General features: G+C 34.8%; 1 protein-coding gene across 5 annotated transcripts in view; it reads right to left on the reverse strand.

The window, feature by feature from the left end:
- Positions 1 to 25,939, reverse strand: part of LRBA (LPS responsive beige-like anchor protein) — a 785,855-nt gene that overhangs the window by 523,923 nt on the left and 235,993 nt on the right. For 4 of the 5 annotated variants that reach the window (XM_049632267.1, XM_049632266.1, XM_049632264.1 and 1 more), the window contains exon 34: positions 21,755 to 21,816. In XM_049632267.1, the coding sequence (XP_049488224.1) occupies positions 21,755 to 21,816 (62 nt within the window). Of the gene's footprint in view, positions 1 to 21,754; positions 21,822 to 25,939 lie in introns of those variants that run through there. The other variant, XM_049632268.1, reaches the window with a different exon arrangement.

Raw genomic sequence — 25,939 nt, forward strand, 5'->3', positions numbered from 1 at the left:
GTCATTTGTAAGATGGCATTTATCAGATAATATTATGGAAAATATATGAAGATTCAAATGTTTAAAAATTTTGTAAATGTCAAAAAATTAACAGAGAAGTACAAAGAAATTTCATGTCTGTGCTTTCTCAGAATTTTGAAAGATATAAAAAGGATAAATATTTTCTAACTAAGGCTGCCATTTTAACTTTTAAGATGTATAGCCACTTTTTAACATCAGAGAACGACTATTTGTTAAGGTTCACAACAATACTACTACATAATATTTATTTCAGTAACAAATCTATAAAATGTTACACAAAATTCATTAGCTTAACTCAATCATTTCTTGAATTCACATATATGTTTGATTTCTGACAGCCTAATTCCAAAAAAGTAATTACAACCTCAATCCATATGTAAAAAAGATAACAGAAACCAAGTACGTTAAACCAGTTTAAAAGAATAAAAATCTAAAGAAAACAGATTACGAATGATTTATATGAATGCCTAGTGCTGAAGTTAATTACAAGTAACCCAATAAAATAGTGCCTTTATTATTGTACAGCAAGTAATAGCTCTAGATGTAAAAACCAGAACTCTTTCTGCTGACTTTTGCATGCCCAATCCCACAGCACACAACATTAAGAATTAAACATGTAGTAAATAAGGCATATAGAAAACAGCAGTTTTAAAGTAAAAACTGAAAACTCTCCTGCTGTTTAACCATTTGGGATCTTCCACTCTAATAGTGACCACAGTAAACCGATACTATGTATTCACTGAGTAAATTCCTAATGTTAATATAAAGTGAGATTTGAACTTCAGTGCAGTTTTACACCACGTGGAAAATAAATAACTGCAAAACCACATTTATTTTAACATTCATTAGGGGCAAATAACTTTTCTTTTATGCTTATGCTATGAAATGATGGTATCTTAGAATAAAATTTTTCCAAATCTCACGCTATTATCAACCTACAAAGTTTTGGTCTTGATTTTAAAAGACACATATATTGCATGCTACAATAACATGTTAATAGTTCTCAACAGCCACAACTTGTAGCCAATCACAGTATACTTGATGACTTCTGGTGAAGAGGAAAAAGACTTTTCAGTCCAGAATGATTCCTTAACTCTTTCAAATATTTATCAATGCACCAGTAAGATTTTAGCGGACAGCAGCTTTAAGTATAATGCAAAAGTCCTAAGATATGTTGGGATAAAAATCATCATGTAGATCATTCTTTGACCTACAACATAACTGAAACAGTGATACAATGAAATACTTGATAGTCCAGTTGCTGCACAAATAAACCAGGGCTGATGAAACAAATAATCAATAGTACATCTCTGTGGCAGTATATTATTCCCATCAATTCCTTCTCCATTAGAAATACATGCAATATTAGCTTCTTTTACTTTTGTGGGGGTGGAGGTGGGTCAATAACTTCACAAACTGGCACTGCTCTCTTCTACTATGGTGAAACATTTTAAAGGTGGTACTCTCGGTCTCTTTGATTTCTCAATAGTACCTGATTCAATTTTCCAATAACAAACCTGCAAATCCTTGTTAAGGAAATCATAACACTGTTAGGTGAAAGCCTGAGGAGGACTGCACTAAGAACACTCAAGACATCATCAAAGCATTACTAGACAAACTGTCACAAACTTAAAGTCTCTTCCCTCACAGTTCTGGAGGCCACAGTCCAAAATCAGTTTCACTGAACTAAAATCAAGGTGTCAGCAAAGCTCCTCTCCTTCCGGAGGCTCTAGGGGAGAAGGTGTTCCTTGCCCTTCCCCGCTTTGGTGGCTGTCAGCATTCTTTGGCTTGTGGCCACATTGCTCTCTGTTTCATCTTCACACTCTCCTCTGTGTGCCTCTCTCTTAATATGCATCTGGTTATCACTTATAAAAATAGATATAATGGCCTTTAGGGCCCACCCAGACAATTCAGTAGTGTTCCCTCATCTCAAAATCCTCAACTGAATCACACACAAAATATCGTTTTTCCAAATATGGTAACATTCACAGATTCCAGGGATTTGACATGGATAATTTTGAGGAGCCTATCACACTAGAGAAATCAAATTAAAAGAATGAAAACAGCAAGTTGAAGTTCAAAAAATTTAAGATTCAGAGAAATAAAAACATTTTTTAAAAAAATTAGTATATCATGACAAGAGGTGGAAAAATGTTAAGCAAGTCAACACCTCAAAGTGTTGGTTCTAACAGTGACTGAGTTGTGACTGGTTTTGTTTTCAGTTCCAAAAAAATCAGTTTAACTTACAAAATATAAAGCCTATCAAGCTACATGAAACTGAAAGCTGAGCCACTGAGCTACTAGTAACAAGCAGACATCATAAATAGCAACTTCTTACAATTAATTAACAGAGAAGTAAAGACAGCACTGCCAAATATTTGAATAAGTAAGGCAGCAGTCCAGAGGTGGAAAAAAGGAATAAGAAAAAGAAAACTTGTTAAAAAAAATTCTCCCATTATTTTACTTTATTGCTAGTGACCAAACTCCTTTTTTCCTTAACTTACAGTACTAGCAGATAGGACCCTATTCTCACAAATTAGACTTGTGCTACAAACAACGAGTCTTTTGAATAGATATGCATGTGAGACAACTCTGAAAGATTAAGCGAATGTATAAGCTTCCTTAGGTAAAGGAATAGATCATCTTTCCTACAAAAAAGAAACAAGAAACCAAAAGGAAATTTGCCCTCGATTATGTAGTAACTGGTAACGAGAATAAACTGACAAACCGAAAGACCCAGTAAGGCAATACCACTGTTTTGGGGGTCCTGGCTGGATCAGTCAGTGGAGCATGGGACTCTTGATCTTGGGGTTGTGGGTTTGAACCCCATGTTGGGTGTAGAGATTACTTAAAAATAAAAACAATCTTTTATTTAAAAAAAAAATAGATAATGCGACTGTTTTAATTGAATGCCTAATAAAAATTTAAGTTTCCAAATAATTTTCCAAAATACGTAATTACTATTTGGGGCAGGTGGATGGTTCAGTTGGTTAAGCATCTGACTCTTGATTTCTGCTCAGGTCATTATCTCACAGTCATGAGATCCAGCCCCGCGTCAGGCTCCGCACTGGATGTGGAGCCTGCTTAATATTCATTCTCCCTCTCCCTCTGCCGCTACCCTGGCACACAAGCATGCACATGCACTCTCACTCTCTCTCTCTCAAAAAATAAAAAACCACACATATATAATTAGTATCAACGAATGCAGTGTGTGTCTAGTATTTAGGACATTAGTATACATTTTCATACTCATTATATGTAAATGCATACCGTGAAAAGGATAGTCAGGACAATGTGGAGAATGGGTTTAGGGTTATGGAGCTTGGTTTTTTTGGTAAATTACCAAGAAAATGGCATGAAGTCCGTAGCACACATGTCAAATATCAATACTATTCACAAGGCAGCACAGAAGTATAAAATAAAACAAAACAGTTATCAAACACCTTGAAAATAAGGCAGAGGAGTTTGAATTTGACAAGAGAGTAAACTGTAACTTCTCTTAGGAAATCTAAAGAGACTCTCCTCGGTAAGTAAATTTGTCAAAATGTACTGAAGGAAGTAAAATCAACAGAAAGGAGGCAGGTCATTTCACAATAAAGGAGTAAATTGGATCATAATCTGTGACTCTTTTACAGAGGTGTTTTTCAAATGCTATCTCCTTTTATCCCTTTCCGTCACCCCCATTCTGATCAGACTCAAGGTGAAACTCATAATAAGCAACTATTAATGACAATGATATATTTAGCCAGAAAAAAAGTTCATCATCAATGAACTAGATTAACTCTAGTAAAGTATTTCTTCACTATGGTTAACACAGGGGGGGGGGGTATTGAAAGTAATGTAACATAAACTTAAAGGTCTGAAGTATACAAAAGAGACCCTTTAAAAAATCATTAGTAGGGCACCTGGGTGGCTCAGTCAGTTGAGCAAATGACACTTGGGTTTTGACTCAGGCCATAATCCCAGGGTCGTGGGATTGAGCCCCGCGTTGGGCTCACACTGAGCTTGGAGTCTGCTTGAAATTCTCTCACCCTCTGCCCCTCTCCCCAATTCACTTTCTCTCTCTCTCTCTCTCTCTCTCTCTAGAGAGAGAGAGAGAGAAAGAAAGAAAGAAAGAAAGAAAGAAAGAAAGAAAGAAAGAAAAGAGAAGAGGAAAAAGATTCTCTCCCTCTGTCCCTCTCCCCTGCTCATGCTCTCTCAAATTAAAAAAAAAAAAAAAAATCATTAGAGTAGTGATCTCTATAACAACCATCAATCTCACTTGTATTCAGGTATACAATTGACACCTGTAAAATATAGGGGTTAGAGGCAGTGATTCCACACAGTTGAAAATCTGCATATAGCTTTTGACTCTCCTAAAACTTAACTACTAACTAATGGTCTACTGTTGACCAGAAGCCTTATTAATTAAACAGTTGATTAAGGCATATTTTGTATGGGGGCACCTGGGTGGCTCAGCTGGTTGAGCGTCCAACTCTTGATTTTGGTTCAGGTCATGATCTCATGGTTTATGAGATCAAGCCCCTCATCAGGCTCTACAAAGACAGTAGGGAGCATGCTTGGAATTCTCTCTCTCCCTCTCTCTCTCTGCCCCCTTTCCCATGCACATGCACGCTCCTACTCTCTATGAAAATAAACATTGAAAAAGACATATTTTATATGCATTATATAATATATTCCTACAATTAACCTAAAGAAAATGTTCTTAAGAAAATCTAAGGAAAGGAAAATAACATTTACAGTACTGTAGTTATCAAAAAAAAATCTGCATGTAAGCAGACCCATATACTTCAAATAGTGTTCAAGTATTAAAACTGTACTTTATTGACTTTCCTAAGAGGGGCTTTTAGTATAGTTAGCACAGAAAAGGGTAGAATCACCTTTGGGATCCTATGGAAAATATGTTACCCATTAACCTTGTCTACTTGGAAAAGGCCAAAAACTAGTCATCTATTGGAATTCTCCTAGCTCTAATATTCTATGGTTCTATGAGATGAAAATGTATTAGACTGGGCATATAACCACAGGAAGGAAAGAAAATAATTTTTTAAAAAAGACAGTACAGAATGGTGGACTGAATGTGTGAAGCAAAGATCTAAAAAAACAAATTACCTTCATAAAAAAAAACAAGAGTCATTGAAAATACTGAACAAAAGGGAGAACATTTTTGTATGCTGTTGAAAACACATTAGATTTGTTAGGTAGAAGCTAGAATGCCCCAAGCCAGAGTCCCAAATCTTTGAGGGGAAAATGGTAGAGACAGGAGCTGGAGTAAGGACTATGATAAACAAGTTACACATTAAAAGCCCAGGAGCACAACATCCTGACTTTATGGCTTCCAAGACCTTGGGGCTGATAGATCAAGAGCCACAGGTGCAGAGCATGGGCTCTCTTCTTCCACCTCTGCCAGACGGTAACCCCTAGATTCAATACAATGTGTTTGCGTTATAGTTACCCTCTCCTTCCGCAGAGAAAGGCTGCTCTGGTATAAACCTTGTAGGATCAAAAACTCTCCCTCCCAACCTGTGGGAGTAGTCCTTCAAATGACTCAAAGCAGCTTCCATTAGAGACCACCCCACTGTGCTTTCCAGCTCCTCCCAGCCCAGAGAGACCCAGTAATACCCAATCCTAAAAACAACCTACTGGTTGGTTCCGCCTCTGGAAACCTGCCAGCTCTCCCCTAGACAGTGTACTGTTGCTTTAATAAAACTGTTTTCTGCTTTCACTTTGGTGCAGATCTCTAATTCTTTATCGTGTTACTGTAACAATGCTAAGAGCCCAGACACAATGCTTTTCATGCTGACAGATTCAGAAACTGATTTTAATTTACAATCTACTTTGAGCTAGGAAATGTTCTATATACTTTCTCATGTTATCTAACACAATCTTTATTACACCCATTTCACTCAAGAAGAAACTGAGTCTCAAGCAAGTGAGACTTGGTTACTGAGTTGATAAGTGGTAGTAGAGAATAAACATTTATTAAAATTCAAAATCTAGGGGCGCCTGGGTGGCTCAGTCGGTTAAACATCCGACTTTGGCTCAGGTCATGATCTCCCGGTCCGTGGGTTCGAGCCCCGCGTCAGGCTCTGTGCTGACGGCTCAGAGCCTGGAGCCTGTTTCAGATTCTGTGTCTCCATCTTTCTCTGACCCTCCCCTGTCCATGGTCTCTCTCTGTCTCAAAAATAAATAAATGTTAAAAAAAAATTTTTTTTTAAATAAAATAAAATTCAAAATCTATCATCACAGTATTTCCCTGGCCTCGGCCTCTTCTTAAGATCCTGTCCAAGGCATCCTTTACTTTTCTCCTTGTTGTACATGATGGAGACAACAGTCTCCTCTAGTCTACTTCCAGCAGCTGAGGAATTTACTATTAGAAAAACAAATAGACTTCAGGGTTCTGATTCTTACTTCATTCAGGTCTAAATCAAAGTTCCAACTTCAGATTTCTTAAAACTGCATACATGCTTTATGGAAGCTCATGTCATAAAAACGGCAGCTTAACTAAAAATAGCTGCCTGCCTAAGAAATGCATAATAGATGGAATATATGTGTAATTACTAATATATAATAATTATCCCTTCCTATATTATGCTATTATATACTAAATACCTATTTCAGGCACTAATGTGCAAAATAACTTTTATCTCAGACCAACTGAGCCAAACAGTGTAAACACTTCAGACAGCAAAATTTAAATATGAATCCTCAGAAATTTGAATATTCTGATTAAATCCATTAAATTATATAATATTTATTTAAAAATATATGGTAAAGAATACAGTTCAGTCTTCACAAAGTTATCAGAGTCTGATATTAAACAAAGACAATCTTAAGCTCTGTACATTTAACCTAGCCTTTCTGTAATTCTTAAACTTCAATAGATTAATTTGAAATAATAGAAAAAGGACTAAGAAAAACCAAGCGATAATAGCTGAGAAAGAGACACCAACCTGTATTCATAATTACATTAAAGCTAAAGAAAAAGGTCATTTTGGATTATTTCCATTCATGTATTCTTCCTTTTTGCTAACTCTCTTCTTAATCCCAAATTTAAAAGACCAGTTGTAAAATGGCAGGGTGCCAAATTAAAACACACTTTATTTTCAGATGTCTCCATACTCATAGGCTGACTTCCTGTCAGGAAGAGTTCTATTTCAATGAATACCCCAATCAGCAGGGAACTTGCAGAATTAAGTGCCAGTTGATATTACTTTGTTTTGCATTTACCACCCTTGAGAATAATGTTCAAAGATCTAGTTATATAGTCAGCATGGTATCATCCTTCTGACTAGACGGCCAAGCCACAGGGTGTACCGCCAGTTCCACAGAATTTACCTTAAAAGGTTGTGTTTTCTAAAACCTCGTGTGCTAGTGAATCAACAGGATGCCTGTATTTCAGAATAAATCCTACATCTAAAGTTAAATTATGCTTCTCTTTAGTTGTAACAAAGCACTTTAAATTAATACTGGAACAGTCTGGAAAGCATCCAGACTTAAATAAAGATCAATTAATGTGCACTAACCAATCAACTTAAATATTTTATTTTCTGAAAGTAAAATGCAGTACTTAGTCTGATTGACTTTTTAATGTTTTTGCTGATGTTTAGAAAGAAATGCTTCCATCTTATAAAATCAAGTTATCTCTTATAAAAATTTAAATCAAGTAAGTCATAAATATTTTTACCACATTAGCATAAAGTTAGAAAGCTCATTTCAAGTATTTTAACATTAGTATTTTTAGTACATTTAAGATTTTTCATCATCAGTTAATACAGCCTGAATTTTGAACTACTTTTTCTAATTCCCACAGACTTGCTCTGTAGTTCCTTCTTATAAGATCAACTGTTTATATTGTACATAAAACTAATTCTGAACATTTCACTATAGAACGCCTATGCTCAAAGCCTTTGTCCATTATAAGGATAAAATGCTCAAAGAAGCTCTAAGTCAAACATGGGTGGTTGTAATGGAAGACCCTTCTTTTTATTTTTTTCTTCTCAATGTCAGTCACTACTCTATTGATTCTCACCTATTCATAATCAAAAGGTTGTGAGCACCGGACTATAACAAAGCTCAGAGACAATCAATTTACATTCACTTATTTTCTACAAGTATTTTCTGAGGATGAATATAAACACATCCAAAAATAAAAGGGAGGTGTAACATTATGAAAGGTTAAAATATTAAATTACATTGATCCTAGTTGTACTATAATACATATAAACTGATCTTAAAAAAAGCCAATGACTCCAAAATCCTATTTTCACTGGAAAAAATAAGGTCGGTTACAAAAAAAAGGGAATGATTTACTTATAGCATATCAAAGTATGAGTTTCAACATTTAATTTAATACATTTTGCCAATTTGTTGCCATGCAAGCACTTTTTAGCACTTTGAAACAAAATGGTGAAAATCTTTCTACTCAGATACAGATTTGTTTCTTTTGTGAAACAATGACTTACAGGTATTAATACATTTTGGGGAGAACTACCATCTGTTCATATTTTGTTAGCAGAAAATGTGATGTCTGGAACAAATGCTGAGTTTCTGAAGCTAATGGCTTAAAGGTGATAGAAATAACTCTACAGAAAGAAGAAAACCTACAATGCACAGACTTGATTTCTTCATGAGAAGTAATCAGTTGTTATTCTTTTAATCAGATCTTTTGATACCCAAAGCTTATCAGGTGAAGGAGATTTAATATGTATTACTTTCTTACTTTAAAACCTTTAACTATAAGGTAAGAGTTCACAACAAGGGTTTGAAGCCTATGTATAAGGTTAATGTATTTCAGATCAAGAAAGAATTTAACAATCATTAAAGTGAATTGTGTCTATTCTTTAAATACTTTTCAATGAATCAAAACTTAATTTAAAGGAAAATTTTACCTAAATAAGATACATACATTGATTTACTCAACACTTATCTATCAAATGTTTATTTTATTATTATTATGACCCTAATAAGCACTACAGAATAAAATGAAGAAAAAAATCATTTCCTGACCTCAAGAAGTTTTTCATCCAATGAAAGAAACAAAAAATATATTATGGCACAAACAGAGCTCTTAAATCTCTAAGTTTAACTCTTCTTTTTTTTTTTTTTAACGTTTATTTATTTTTGAGACAGAGAGAGACAGAGCATGAATGGGGGAGGGTCAGAGAGAGGGAGAAACAGAATCCGAAACAGGCTCCAGGCTCTGAGCTGTCAGCACAGAGCCCAACGCGGGGCTCAAACTCACGACCCATGAGATCATGACCAGAGCCAAAGTCGGCCACTTAACCGACTGAGCCACCCAGGCGCCCCAAGTTTAACTCTTCTTTATCACTCATCTTTGTAAATTGAAATTTAGGATAGAATTAAATTCATAACTCATAATCCAATGTTGAGGTCATATAAACTAAAACTGGAAGACAAGTAATAGTTAATAGGATTTGGAATTACTTTTATAGTAAAAGCAAAGAAAACATATGAGTATTTTTATTACATAATACATGCACAGAGAGATTTTGGTAATGCATTCTCGTGTCAAAAATATCTACACATGTCACAGACTGAGTGCTTCAGATCATAGAATAGCAAACGCCACTCCCATCTATTAATTTAATTGTTTGTCCGGAAATCTAACTGAATGAATGTCAACTATGGCATTCCAATCTCTACTTAATTCTCAGGGTTCAGGATCTCCACAATAGATTCATTTTGTTTACTGTCTCAAGAAAATGCCTTATACATAAATTATACTTTTAAAACACAGAAGTACTACTGATTTCAGTAAAAAAGCCCGGCCTTACACCACAGGATAATATCTCCACTCTTAATTCTTCAACTGTATTAGCGTCTTTAATGACTTCACATTTTTATTATATCTAGGTTGCAATCCCACCCAAGCTACTGCAAATCCTAGTTGATTCGATGAATAAATGGATGACATGTGAAGAGAACTTGCCAATTTATGACTTAGATATGTAACTATAAACAGTCTATTGCTAAAATTTTATTCATTTATTTGACAAATATTTACTGAAAACTTATTTCATTTGAAACTATATCATATAACATTCACATAGATTAATTTCATTTTCTTTTGAACCTCTGGGACCTCATTAAGTGCATACCAAAATTCAATTCTATACACAGGTCAATAATAATATAGGTAATATCCATTAACATAAAATATATTCTCACCCTGGTTTCCAGACTTTATGCTATATACTTGAACTTCAATATACAGCACAAATCACCACAATATTGGCTAAAAATATAATGCGATTCACTCAATCAATATAGGAAATAGCAATATTATCAACTGATGTCAAAATATTTGAATTTATCCTAAACTCAGGGTTAGTACTATATAAATATTGTAAAAAAGAAAAACAAAATACACACACACACACACACACACACACACAGTCCTCATTAAACTTAATATGTTCTAGAAAGAATTGCCAATTCTTACTACAATCACTTCTAAAGAACTCCCTCTTCAGAAATAACATGTAAACTGGGAGTTATGTCCAAATTACCTACAAAGGAGAGAGAATAAATGACTTGAGATAATTTCTTCTAAATGAAGCAAAAATAATCACAGTGTTTCATGAAGAAAATAATTACTTTTGCATATCTAGTGATTTTTTTTAGACACTGTGATAGAAGAAGCAAAGAAAAACAAAAGAGTACCAAAAAAGAGGCATTTCCTGCATTATTCACTGTCTCATCTCTGATGCAACAGCAGCTTTTCTCAAAGTGTATTTTATAAAACTTATCCACATGTACCATGGCCACAAAGACGATTCTGTGATCAAATGTGCTAATATTATTTCCATTACAGATTCAACAATATACATTATATACATATTTTTATATACATATTTTATACACACAAACACACAACACACACTCCCATACATACACACATATTTACTAAAGGCTTTAAGGGGCCCTCCAGTAAAGAAAGCTAATTAAATTCAAACATTACCAAAGTTATATCCCACTATATATTTTTTTCACAGAACACCCATTATCTTCATACAGTACACAAACTGGAATTTGCTTTACTATAAGTTTCGGATAGTGAGGGGCACCTGGATGGCTCAGTCAGTTGAGCATCTGACTCTTGATTTTGGCTCAGGTCATGATCCCAGGGTTGTAGGATCAAGCTCAACACTGGGCTCCAAGCTTAGCATGGAGCCTGCTTGAGATTCTTTCTCTCTTTCTCTCTCTCTCTCTCTCTCTCTCTCTCTCTCTCTTTCTCTCGCTCTTCCTCTCTCCCTCCCTCTGGCCCTCTCTCCTGCTTGTATGTTCTGTTTTTAAAATAAAAAAAAAATAAAATAAAAATACTATATTTTAAAAAATAAAAAATTTTGGATAGTGAACACTGACCAAACAAGCACATGGCTACCACAAATCCAATCAAGGAAAGCTATACCTACTGAAAGAAGTAGAGCAAATGATTTAAGAATTTTAATATCCATTTTTCCTGATGAAAGTATAAGAACAGATAAAAATTTACAAAAAAAAGTATTTATTTTTTTGACAGAGAGTACACAAGCATGAGTGGGGGAGTGGGGAGAGGGAGAGAATCTCAGCACAGAGCCCAGTCTCATGACTATGAGATCATGACCTGAGCCATAATCAAGAGTCAGACCCTTAACCAACTGAGCCATCCAGGCACCCCAAGAATTCAAAAAATTTTCATTGCAAGTCAGTCACCTGAAATGATCTATTCAAGAACAGAAATAAAAATGGTATTAAATTAAATAGGGATTGATAGTCCCTAGGTCCACACCCTGCCCCTCTATTTCTGTTTCTCTCCAAGTCCTCATGAACTTCTATATTGTATTACAATTGTTTGTCTTTCTCATTTGAACATACTTTCTTTAAAAAGAGGGGCTTATCTTAAAAGCATCCAATACATGTCTGCTAAATAAAAGAATACCACAAGCATGCATAGAGAGGAGGACTCAGGGCAGACAAATTCACACAAAGCTCTGTAGAAGAGTGAGCAGGAAGACAGCAGTGGAGTAGGACCCGAGGCTCACCTTGTCCCACGAACACAACTGGATAATTAGCAAATCAAACTTAATACCCCAGAAATTGACCTGATAAGAACAAACCCTACAATGAAAGGGAGAGAGGAGGCCACATTGAAGAAGGCAGAAAGTTCAGAGATGAGGTTTAGGGGGGAAATGGATCATAGCAGCTACAGTGGGGAGATAGCTGTGATCATGGAGACGGGCACAAGACAGAGGAGCAACAGGGGAACACACAAGAAGAATGTTTCCCCCAAAGACACTGACTTGGAAAATAAGAGGGGTTGAGTTCCTACAACCACCAGGGCTTACAGCCCTACAATTTCAAAGGTCAGCAGGCTTGGCTGAGAAAGAGCCTGGAGGGCACTGCCATGATCCCTAGAGAGAAGGCAGGCAAACAACTCAGGAACAGACAGCATATAAACAATGATCTGAAGAACCCCTGGAGCACACAGTGGGAAGATTATTCCCTGTTCTCAGAGGTGTCCCTAAAAGCCAGGGTTCACACAGACCCCTCTCTAGGAACAAAGGAGATGAAAGGCGCTATTTCCCTCCTCCACCCCTCAAGATAAACAAAGAGCCACATTAAGGAAGCAGCATAACACCAACACTGGCTGCTAACTTGCTTACACCAAGTCTCAGCCCCCTGTGCTCCAGTGGAACTGCCTGTTTCAGTCACACTTGCCTCAGATCCAGCATGGAAAGCCCCTCCAACAGAAAACTAGCAGAAGCCCTTGCCCAGAGAGTTTCACAAGGTCTCAGTTCCAGTGGAGATGGTGACAGATCTCAGTTCACAAGCAGGTCACAGCACACCTACTTAAAACTCACCCTGTTGAGGCCAGGAATCAAACTCTGCCCACAGCAGACAAGAAGAGCCTCTGCAGACCACTGGCCTGAAGGATAAAGCAGACAGAACACAACAGCAGAAGACATACAACACACACTGGAGACACTTCCTGAAGTGCCAGGCCCTGGGCACTACATGACCTCTTTTTCATAAGGCCATTACTTTCAGAAGCAGGAGACATAAATGGCTTTTCTAACACAGAGAAGAAGGCAGAGACTTAGACAAAATGCCAAGATGGAGGAATTTATCCCAAATGAAAGAACAAGATAAAGTCAACACCAAAAATCTAAGCAAAACAGATGTAAGTAATACTCCTGATGGAGAATTTAAAGCAATGATCATAAAGATACTCAAGGGGCTTAAGAAAAGAAGTCATCAGTGAGATCCTTGCCGTAGAGATAAAAGAGTTAAAAAAGAATCAATCAGAGATGAAGAATGCAATAAACGAGATTAGAAACACACTTGATGCAATGAACAGAAGGCAAAAGAAGGAGAGGAACAAATTAGTGACCCAGAAGTCAAAGTAATGGAAAGTGATGAAGCTGAAAAAAGGGAGAAAGAAGACTTGTACAAAATGAGAACAGACTTAGGGAACTCAGTGACTCCATCAAACATAATAACATTTGTATTATAAAGTCCCAGATGAAAAAGGGAGAGAAAAGAGGGCAGAAAATTTGAAGAAATAACAGGTGAAAAATTCCATAATCTGGGAAAGGAAACAGACATTCAGATCCCGGAGGCACAGAGAACTCCTATCAAAATTAACAAAAGCAGGCCAATACCAAGATATATTATAATAAAATTTACAAAATACAGTAATAAAGAAAAAAACTTAAAAGCAGCAAGACAACAGAAATAATTAACTTACCAGGAACACCCATAAGACTTATCTGGAGATTTTTCACCAGAAACTTGACAAGCCAGAAGGGAGTGGCATGATATAAGCAAAAAATTGAATGAGAAAAATCTGCAGCCAACAATACTCTATCCAGCAAGCCTATCAATCAGAATAGGAGAGAGAACGATTTTCCCAAACAAAAATTAAAGGAGTTTGTGAACTAACTAAACCAGACTGCAAGATATATTAAAGGGGACTTCTTGAGTGAAAAGGAAAAACCAGAGTAACAACATAGGGGCACCTGAGTGGCTAGGTCGGTTAAGTATCCAATTTCAGCCTAGGTCATGATCTCACTGTTACCGAGTTCAAGTTCCACATCGGGCTCTGTGCTGACAGCTCAGAGCTTGGGACCTGTTTCAGATTCTGTGTCTCCCTCTCTCTCTCTGCCCCTTCCCCACTCACACTCTGTCTCTCTCAAAAATAAACATTAAAAAAAGAAGTAACAATATAAGGGCAAGAAACGCAAAAGCTGTATAAATGAATATTTCTGTAAATATCAGTCAAGGAACTCACACACACACAGAAAGGATATGAAATAACATATAGCTAAAATACGGGTTAAAATGCTGTGAAACTAGAAGCCAACCACAAGAAAAAATCTGGAAAGACCACAAATACATGGAGGTTAAACAACATGCTATTAAAAAATGAATGGGTGAACCAAGAAATCAAAGAAGAAATTTAAAAATACAAATGAAAACATCACAGTCTAAAACCTTTGAGATTCACCAAAAGAAGTACCAAGGGGCGCCTGGGTGGCACAGTCGGTTAAGCGTCCGACTTCAGCCAGGTCACGATCTCGTGGTCCGTGAGTTCGAGCCCCGCGTCAGGCTCTGGGCTGATGGCTCGGAGCCTGGAGCCTGTTTCCGATTCTGTGTCTCCCTCTCTCTCTGCCCCTCCCCCGTTCATGCTATGTCTCTCTCTGTCCCAAAAATAAATTAAAAAACATTGAAAAAAAAAATTAAAAAAAAAAAAAAAAAAGAAGTACCAAGAGGGAAGTATACAGCAATACAGGCATACCTCAAGAAGCAAGAAAAATCTAAAACAAACAATTTAACCTTATGCCTAAAGGAGCTAGAAAAAAAGAACAATGCCTAAAGCCAGCAGAAGGAAGGAAACAATAAAGATTAGAGCAGAAATAAATGATAAAGAAACTAAAAAAAAAACAACACAGACCAATGAAACCAATAGCTGATTCTTTGAAAAACTCAATAAAATTCATAAACTTCTTCTAGTTGGACATACCAAAAAAGAAGACAGAGGACCCAAATAAATAAAATCACAAATGAGAAAGGAGGAATAACAACCCCATAGAAATACAAACAACTGTAAGAGAATTTTATGAAAAACTGTATGCCAACAAATTGGACAACCTGGAAAAACTGCATAAATTCCTAGAAACATATAAATTACCAAAACTGAAACAGGCAAAAATAAACAATTGGGACTACATCAAAATAAAAAAGCTTCTACACCATGAAGGAAACAATCAAAACTAAAAGGCAACTGATAGAATGGGAGAAGATGTTTGCAAATGACATATCAGATAAAGGGTTAATATCCAAAATCTACAAAACACTTACAAAACTCAACATCCAAAAAAGGAATAATCCAATTAAAAAATGGGCAGAAGGCATGAACAGACATGTCTCCAAAGAAGATATACAGAAGGCCAACAGACACACGAAAAGATGCTCAACATCACTCATCACCAGGGAAATGCAAATCAAAACTACAATGAGTTATCACCTCACACCTGTTAGAATGGTTAAAATGAGCAACACAAGAAACCAACAGGTGTTGGCAAGGATATGGAGAAAAGGGAACCCTCCTACACTACTGATGGCAATGCAAACTGGTGTTGCCACTCTGGAAAACAGTAGAGAGATTCCTCACATAGTTAAAAATAGAACTGCCCTATGATCCAGCAAATGCACTACTAGGTATTTACCCAAACAATATAAAATTACTAATTCAAAAGGATATATGCACCCCGATGTTTACAGTAGCATTATCTACAACAGCCAAATTATGGAAGCAGCCCAAGTGTCCAAAGTCTGATGAATGGATAAAGACAATGTGGCATGCATATATACATATACATATATATTATTTAAATAATGTTAAATAAATATATGTTACATATTTAAATAAAATATAATGGAATATTACTCAGCCATAAACAAGAATGAAATCTGGCCATTTGCAATGACACAAACGAAGCTATAGAATATTATGCTAAATGCTACGTGAAATAAGTCAGAGAAAGACAAATACCATATGATTTTACTTATATGTGAAATTTAAGAAACAAAACAAAGAAGCAAAGGGGAACAAGAGATAAGCAAACCAAGAAACACACTCTTAACTACACAGAACAAACTGATGGGTTACCAGAGGGGAGGTGGTGGGAGATGGGTTAAATAGGTGATGGGGATTAAAGAGTACACTTGCGATGAGCAACAGGTGATACATGGAGATGTTGAATCACTATATTGTACACCTGAATCTAATATGACATTGTATGTTAACTGGAATTTAAATAAAAACAAGAAAGAAAGCAAGAAAGAAAAAGGAAGGAAGGAAGCAAACAAGCTAGCTCTGTAGAAGAGATACCATTTAAACAGAACCTGATAGTAAAAACAAAACATTCTAAAAGTATAGTTAATGGCCTCACCATACTGTTGTATGCAGAGCTCCATACTATAGGACTTCCTTATATAAAATAAGCGTAACTGAAGAAGACTTATATTTTCAATAAGCAAATTATACTCAAAATTCATATTCTGTGGTTGGCAAAAAGATAATCCTGTTTCATTAATTCAATTATTTCTTTTAAAACACCCTATCACTTTCTTAATACGGGATAGTGAATTTACACGAAAAAAGTTTAAGTATACCCGAAATAGAGCACACTCTGAGTATCTAAGCACCACAATTAAAAGAAGTAAATCTCCATTTATATTAAATTCTACAATGAGTAAAACTCAACCACAGTAACAGAAGTCAAATCAGTGGCAGCTTGAGGTAGTAACACGGGTAGAGATTGATTGTAAAAAGGTACAGGGAACTTTCCGGATTGAAATAGGTGTTACAATGTTTTGTATACGTCAAAATTCATCAAACTGTACACTTAGGATACGTGCATATATACTGTACATAAATTATGCTTCAACAAAGTTGATCTTTAAAAAAGAGGTAAAAGTGATTAACCCAAAGGATAACAAAAAAACAAAGACCCACGAGCGCCTGGGTGGCTCAGTCAGTTAAGCGTCCGACTTCGGCTCAGGTCATGATCTCTCAGCTCATGAGTTTGAGCCCTGCATCAGCCTCTGGGCTGACAGCTCAGAGCCTGGAGCTGGCTTCAGATTTTGGGTCTCCCTCTCTCTGTCTGCTAGGCCCCCACTCACACTCTGTTTCTCTAAGATAAACAAACATTAAAAAAAAAGAAGAAGAAGAAAAGAAAAAACAAAGACCTTATGTATAAATGAGCACAACTACAGAATTGGGTTAGGACAATATAGCTGAAAATAAAAATGACCACTTAATATACACTTAATAATAGACAAAAAGTATGGGAGTATGTCATATGTCATAATGAAAAAGACCAAAAGACAAAAGCCCAAAATGTGTTGACTTATGACCATTGCTACCAGTGAATTATTAATTATATAATTATATAAATATGTGGTTGAATAGTAATTATCCTGGATGTTGGAGATACAAAACAAAACACAGGGCTTGCCTTCAAGAAACTTAGTGTCTAATGGAAGAGAAATAAAAATCATAGGCAACTTAAAGGCAGGAGTAACAGCCAGTCACAGCTCTGGATGAATATCAGAGTTAGAGCTGTGGGGCAGAGAGGAGTCAAAGAAAGCTTTCCATTTCCAGATAGACTGCTGTGTAGCTGGAAGCTGTATTATTTATTTAACCATAAATATTTATCACTAAGTAGCCATCATGTGCCAGGGACTGTGTGGAGTACCAGATATACATAAAAACAAAGTAGTAAGAAATGAGGTCTAAGCAGTAAGTGAGGCCTAATAATGAAGGATACTTTTGTGCCACAGTTTAGAGCTGGTTTGCTTTTCTCCCCCTGCCCCCCACCTTGTTTTGTTTAAATTATCTACTTTATTCAAAATACTCATCGCAACTACAAAAAGGAAAAGTTCACAAAATAAATAGAGCAAGAACATGAATGTCACATATTTAGAAGAGAAAACTAAAAAATAAGAAAAGCAGATTTATAAAAAACAAATTACAAGAGATTCTAAGTGATTGAAAAGAGAAAAACATTTTAACTATAAAGATTCAGAGGAAAGAAAAAAAAAAGACTCTAGCAAAAACCCAAACACAAACTGACATAAAAGAGTCATAAAAATGGTAACACCTGGTTCTTATTATAATATTTAAATTAATAATTCAGAGGTATAGAAACACCTGAATCTAAAATGACCAAACCTTTTATCATAGCCTTCATGTGAAAAAAATATTTGCCAAAGTAGCAACAACCTATATATTCTGATGAAAAAATTCTTCAAGAAAAATCAGACTAACAGTATTTTAAATTAAGTTTTGCTACTAATTAATTACTCAGACAGGATGCTAGGCCAGACTACATGGTGCTTCTAGTTTTTCTATATACTCTATGCATTTCTGATAAATGGGAAAAGAATAGATGACCTGGCAGAAGGCTCAGACAATAATATGTGATTTACAGGACATGAATGCAGCTACCTTAAGATTTATCTGACAGCCCTCTCCGATAGTGGACTGTTGAGTATCCGATGGAATGATTTCTAGTCTAGAAAGTCTACTACTGAGTAGCCATACACATTATTTATTTATTAGATGTTTTGGGTTGAAACCATTTTTAAATGATGCACTTCACAATGCACAGTCATAAATTTAGCTTTAAACCCAAGAAGGGAGGTAGTGTTATTGGAATGTATGTCAGACTGAATTAGGATGAGCAAAGCAACGCTTTTATAAAGTGGCCTTGAATGCAATGTCAATTCTTTCAAAAATGATATTAATGTCAGATGAGCATGATACGCTTTACACAATGCTGGAGTAATATTACTTGAAATATTTAGCATTTCCTTTAAATTCATATAGATTTCTACAAGGTTTATCCACATACACAACAAATACCAGGCACAAAAAAAGTGACATGCTTGTGAAAAACTAAATTTTAAATTGAGAATTTGTTCAATTGTCTGTGCATCAGAGTGTATACAGTTTCCTGAAGAAAGTATCCATCTTATTTTAAAGAAATAAAAAAATATATGTATCAAGCTTTGAAGAGAAAGTAGTTTTTGAACTATTTTATGAGATTCAATATATGAACAAACCTAATTTAATAAATACTAAGAATTTAACTTTACTCAAAAATGCAATGCTGAGTATTTCATGAAAGCTTTTCAATTCTAAACAATAGTATTTTTGCCTTGACAGTGTTAAGACGCAAATGGGACAAATATGAAATGGTGTCTAATCAACCTAATAATGAATAAGTGAATACTGAAAAATATAATCCTAGGTGATCTGTTTGGTCTTAATGACAGAAAAATACAATCCTAGTTGAAGCTTTAAGAAAATACATAGTGATCTGTTTGGTCTTAATGACAGCAAACCAAATGTGATCATTTCCTCATTTCTTAAATTTAGACTCTAATCTTTCTTTCGTAATAAAATGTGGCTAATTTACACACCTTGTTAAAAAGAAAGCAAAAAGAAAATAAGTTTTGAATGGATTCAAGAAAAATAATCAGAACATGGCTGACTGTCATGAAATTAACACCAACTAATTTGTAAAGTTTTAAATCAAATTTGCAGATGTTAACTTCATAAGCATATCCCATTATTTATGTGATTAAAAAGGAGTTTTTGACCTGATCTTTCGATCTTTGGCACTCAATCCTCTCCATCTCCCCTTAAAAAATTAATTAAAATTTTAGCAATATGCTAGCTTTTCACTTCCCACCCTATCTCAGACTAAAAAAAATTATCAATCAAACTCAAGCCATCCCCACCCAGTATCTGCAAAATGTCAACTTCAAATTCAATTTCATATCTCTTAAGCTTTCATGTAGAAAAAGACAGTTCACTTCTTAACAAAATAAATCACTTTTGTGACTGCCAATCTGACCTCTTTGAATTAGGAAAATTCAAAGTGAAAAATGTAATTATCACCCCGGAACAATCTGTATACATCTGGAGCTAATTCTGGCTTCATTTTTCACATCATTTTTCACACTGTGCTACATCTTACAGAGATGCCATGGAACTTTTGAAGAACGCATAAAAAACGGTAAGGACTTCGAATAACCAATAATGTATTTGATTTTATTCAAACAAAAATCTTGAGAATATCTGACTTTTGCAACTTACTCTACTAACTGATCTTCATACTCTATTTGATTGGATTAGTATTAAACAGGACTGTGACATACATGATAAATAGGTGCATTAAAACATGTCATTCTTCATCGTTTTAGCTTCTAACATTCAAATACGTAATATACTATCTGAAACAGCTTTGATGTATCAAGAATATATTCAATACTTCTAAACTAGAAAGTGGAAATTTGTTATCAAAATCCATCTACGAAACAATCATATCACTGTAAACAAATTCATACTCTGAAGAAATATCCCAAACTATAAGGTAATGCTTCTTAAAAGTAAAGGTAATTTTGTGTTGGTTTAAAATGGTATATGGTAATTTAGATCCAAGAAATAAGCAATTATTTCAAATCAGATTAATGAAAATTTTTCTACATTAAGCTTTTAAAGGAATGGAGTTTTCTAAAGGAAATGATTAAATTATACAAACATGATTCTTGCTAAATCTAAGAATAATAAGCTCACTAGAAACATAACTACTCCTCACAAGTTCATTATAAAAGTCCATTAGGGTGTAATCTCTAAAAGTAATTGTTCTTATTGCATTTTATTGACAATGCATAGTATTGATTTTTCACACCTTCTATGATTCTTTAATTTGTATTCATGAAATGTCCATCAGCACAGTCTAAATAAATTTGGCAATATAGGCACTAAAATGAATAAATCGATGCAAAGAAACATTAATTTTGCATTATCCTTATTCGTCAGGCAAGTAAACCACAAGAGTTGTAAATGAAGGTCAAAGGTTTTGAAATGGGTCAGAACCCTTGACCTCTAGACCAATACCCTTCCTATTAAAAAAGGCTATTTTAAAGTTTTAAGTAGGGGAATTTACTACCAGCAAGGTATCATTTTTAAGAGACTACAAAGAAAACTCTCAATAAAAACATTCATCTGTTTAATTGCAAAACAGAAAAGAAAAACCATCCCAGGATACATGATTTTTACATAAGTTTTCTAAAAATCATTAAAGCTTACCATATGAGGTATAAAATTTCTGAACACTGAAAGCAATTTTGCTTTAGGAATTTATTTACTACATCTTATTATGATGGCTGCCATATTTTTGTTGACGTTTTCCCAAATCTACTCCGTATGTCAAAAATAATTAGCAATGACAAGAATTCAAAATTATTTATCACTCATTTTATAACCTCTACACAAAAGGGAAGTAAACCCATTATTCCTAGGGGAGTCAGAGTGGCACTCCACAAGGTATAGAAATAAATCTGTTTCTATAACCTTAATATATGCAGCAAAGAAATTTAGCCACCTCAAGATCATTTGCTATACACATTTTTTAATGTGACTCTAAAAACCTATTTCTCATTCATCTGTTTTTTCTCAGCACTCACTACAAAATCATCTGTTAGTATCAAAGACAAGAAGTAATCCTTTTGCAATAGAAATAAAATTTTAAAACTGTAAACTTAAAACTCTATTACAGCAAAAATTTCTACTGAAACATTTGTAACTTCCTTATAAAATAAATTCATGCAAGAATTTACTTTTAATCCAACATTTATTCTTATCACTCACCTGAGAACACAGTAGCATAACCAATTCCACAACTGAACTACTAGACTTCATGCAAACCAGACCTATTTTAAAGAGAATTTAAAAGAAAAATTACAAAGCATAAAACAAATATGAGGGATCTGTTATACAACTTTATCCAAACTGGTTTTTAAAATAAAATTAAACATCTTGCTAAGAACCAAACCCACACACATTTGATCCTAGGAGTAAACAAGGTACTCTGTAATTACTTGAAACTTGGTATCAAAACTACCACAATTTTTTTGTAGACTACTTCATTTCAGTATTCAAACTACTAACACACTTATTCGAATTCCACATATAATGACATTTCACAATACTCATAGAAATGTGCACAACATATGCCATATTGATCAATATCATCTACATTTTGTTTTGGAGAGAGTTGATTGTTATACATGCAGAGAAGGGAAATGGCTCCCTGACCTTTGCTTTCTCCACCACACTCTCTCCCTTCAACCCTCTAGCTATCAATCAAGTTTCCATTTTGTTTCATGGCAGCAGACATCCCAAACACTCTTATTAGTACCTTGACCTGTGACCTCACACTAAACCTTAACAGAAGTGCAAGCATTCTCTGTTATATATTCTTGATTTCTTGTAAATAAATTCATTTACATTTTCTCTTTTCTGTTTCCTTTAGGTTCACCAAAAGTATCCCAGGAAGGAACTTTTAAACAATTAATACATACCCAAAGACTGCCTTAGTTTTGATTACCAATAAAATCTAAAAAGGTACAAGAACATTTTATAACCAGTATGTTAAAAAAAAAAGCAATGCCCATAATTAAAAGCATTAAATTAGTACATTACTAATAATCAGAAAAATATAATTTTTCATTCTGTATTTTTTTGAGCAAACACAAGTTTGGAATCCAGGGTTTAACAACTAAAGTAATTCCTGGTGGCCTCTTACACACCATACAGAATTATCTTCTTTCTTTCTTCCCATTAAAGCTCCTGCAGGCAGCCCATTCCATCCTATTCCCTTTCTTTAATCTTCTATCTCTGTAGTTCTTCCCCCTTACCTCTTTTAGTCATGTTGGCTCATACCTACTAATGGCACACATTGCCATTCTGTAGCCTTACAAATAGCATTCTCATTAAATAGGTTATTTCCCCCCTTCGCTTTTTAGAAAAGAACCATTTTTCTCAATGGTTTGAAAAAATATTTAACATAGAAATAATGATGGTAATAGTGTTAAGCACCAGCATAAAAATTAGCCACAGAACATCTACATGTTGCATTAAGAAAGCAGGTCATTAACCAGACTAAATTATGCTTTCTGTAGAGCTTGAAATGAGCATAGCTCTGCAGGCTAATTCCAAGGCCAAAAGGAAGCATACCAATAGTCCATCTGTCATTGCTGGTGTAGCCTTCTGCTGGTCTAGAACCTTGCCACTTTCCATAAAATGTACCAACTATAGGAAGTTCCATATATTTCAACCTTAAAAGCTACTACTTCCAAAAAGGAAATTCAGATCTTTCTACAATTAGGTCATTATTCCTAACTGCTATATTCTAAGGAAACCAGAATTCCTACCAACTTTCATTTCATGGCAAAACATTTGGGCTCTGATCTGGCTCAGGCTTTGGTATCCACTCAGAAAAAGAACAATAATGACACAAAAGGCCTTGGGCCATGAAAAGTTAGAATTCATTGATTAATGAGTTGAGTACTCAATAATAGTAAAATAAATAACATTTCACAGTTTGATTAGAACAATTCATGTTTTTTGGACTGGGGATTTGTAGATTTGTAAAGGATGGGGAGGAAGACCAGGATGGATGGTATATTAAACTTTAAATGAAAATGGGCTTTAGAGGACAAAAGAGACCTTATATTAGTCCTTTAATTATAAGTTCCCTGCCTAAGGGCAACAAATACTGTAAACAAAAATATATAACCTTGAGAGTAAATAAACAAGAAACATCCCCAATAAAGGACTTGGCATCAGGTTACACAACTTAACTGTTTTGTTTTGTTTTTTTTGCCTTTGGATGACACTGGTTGCATGTACGAAAAAGGAATAAATGAATTATAAGCCAGTAAATCTGTCTTCAGATTTACATTCAGACTCTAATAATTATCCAAAGGAGGCCCTAAAACAACACTTAGAGTGAATTTGTAAGTTCCTGCAGAAGTATCAATTTTCATTTTGTACAAAAACACATCCTATTATCGCCCCAGTTAGCAGAAAGCAAACAAGTTACTACAGGCTCAGAGATCTGAATAGGCATATTACCTAACCTCCCTAAAAGCCTCTCAGAATAATGGTAGGGTTAATTTTGCTTGGTTTTATTTTTGGTTCATTTTTCTAAGATATGCAATTTCAGTCTCTTCAAAAAAGACAAACTCAAGATACCAAAGCCAGAAGTTTTACACTCCTCTGGAGTTTCATTACCAAAGATGACTATAATTTCTTCACCAAAGACTATTTATCCTACCTCTATTACTAGTGCTTTTCTTTACCACTAAAACTCAAAAATATTAAATGACTTACCAGATATTAAGCAAACAACATAACATTTAAACCCACTGATCTGTCTAAACTTTCAAGCAGGCAGACCATGACAGTCACGACCATCTGCCTTATGGAATGTAAGAAGCCTTATTAAAAATATACAAATTTTGGGCCACCTAGGTGGCTCAGTTAGACAAGTAACCAACTTGGGCTTAGATCATGATTTCACAGTTTGTGAGATGGAGCCCCGTGTTGGGCTCTGTACTGACAAGGTAGAGCCTGCTTGGGATTCTTTCTCTCCCTCTCTCTGTCCCACCCCTGCTCATACTATAATACACACACACACACATATATACTATATTATATATATTTTTAAGTCATCTTAAACAATTTACAGGAGGGATAATTACAAACAGCATTAGAAATTTTGATAAGAATTTATGCATAATAAACTCAAATTCTTATTCTATATTTTCCTGCTTTTCAAGGAATTTGTATATATCCTGCATGAGCAATGCCCTTTGGATACAACTAAGTACTCCTCATCAATCTGTAAACAATATCCATCTTGTAAACACTAATTCCAAATTTCAAATAAACTTGTAATAGGTTCTAGCTTATCATTAATTCTGGTCCTTTCTCTTGAACTTACATCATCAGCTAGTTTGGAAAAGATGAATCATTCAAAATTTTGTTGAAAAGAAGACAGCCATCTTCTTTGATCCAGAATTGTAAAACATTTTCTTCTTGAGACTTTCAAATGCCATTTAGAATGATCAATCCACTGAATTTTTTCATTTCTACATGAGCTTTTCCTTCCAATCACTTTCATATAACACATTTGCCTTTTTTACTCACTTAGAAACTATACCAAGTAAACCGTGGTGTATAACTATCACGAACAATGGAATAACACGGTCACATGCCTTTTTAGCAAAATAAGATGTTCCAGGTTCTTGTCAGAAAACATTGCATAAATTTTGAAGACTGAAATCCTTTCTATTGAATGACATGCTGAGAAAACCAATTTCCTTTTTACACAGAAATATACTATGCACTAATGAATTCTTGAGTTTGATAAAATTTATAAGTGCTGTTCTCTGTCTCTTTAAATTCATCCTCAGATGGTCTAATTGTAAAATGTCTTTTTCTGTCAATTTTATCACCATACCATTAGAGCAGAAAATAAACAACTCTGAATTCTTAAATTCAATGAAAGTTGAAAATCAGACCACAAAGATAATGTCCACAGAATTCTTTTACACCAATATTTCTCAATTTTTTTTCGTTACTGCTCTCCACTTGGGAAGCCATTTCAGACCATTTTTTTCTTAACTATACCCCTATGAAATTTTAATACTAAAGATGTACTATATAGATGTATGTGGCCCTTTGGAGGGTCACAAATCATTATAATGCCTAAAATGTTTTTGTCCCACGCCCCCCCCCCCCCATACCAGTTTTTGCTCTCACTGAGAAAACAAATTTCTATCTTCTTAAAATATGATCATGTACTTTGAGAAATGCAGTAAAAACTGGGGGTGATCTGATAGTGATGATTTGTTTTCCTATCGTGGCATAAATTCTAGGGGCAATTCCAGTACTCTTATATTCTTATTATTTTAGTCCTTACTATCGTTAGGAATAACTGATGAGTAACAGTGAAATAGCAAAATGTTTTAAGGTATAGGAAAACTA

The sequence above is a fragment of the Panthera uncia genome, chromosome B1 (assembly GCF_023721935.1).
Source record: "Panthera uncia isolate 11264 chromosome B1, Puncia_PCG_1.0, whole genome shotgun sequence".
In the NCBI taxonomy this organism is placed as follows: Eukaryota; Metazoa; Chordata; class Mammalia; order Carnivora; family Felidae; genus Panthera; species Panthera uncia.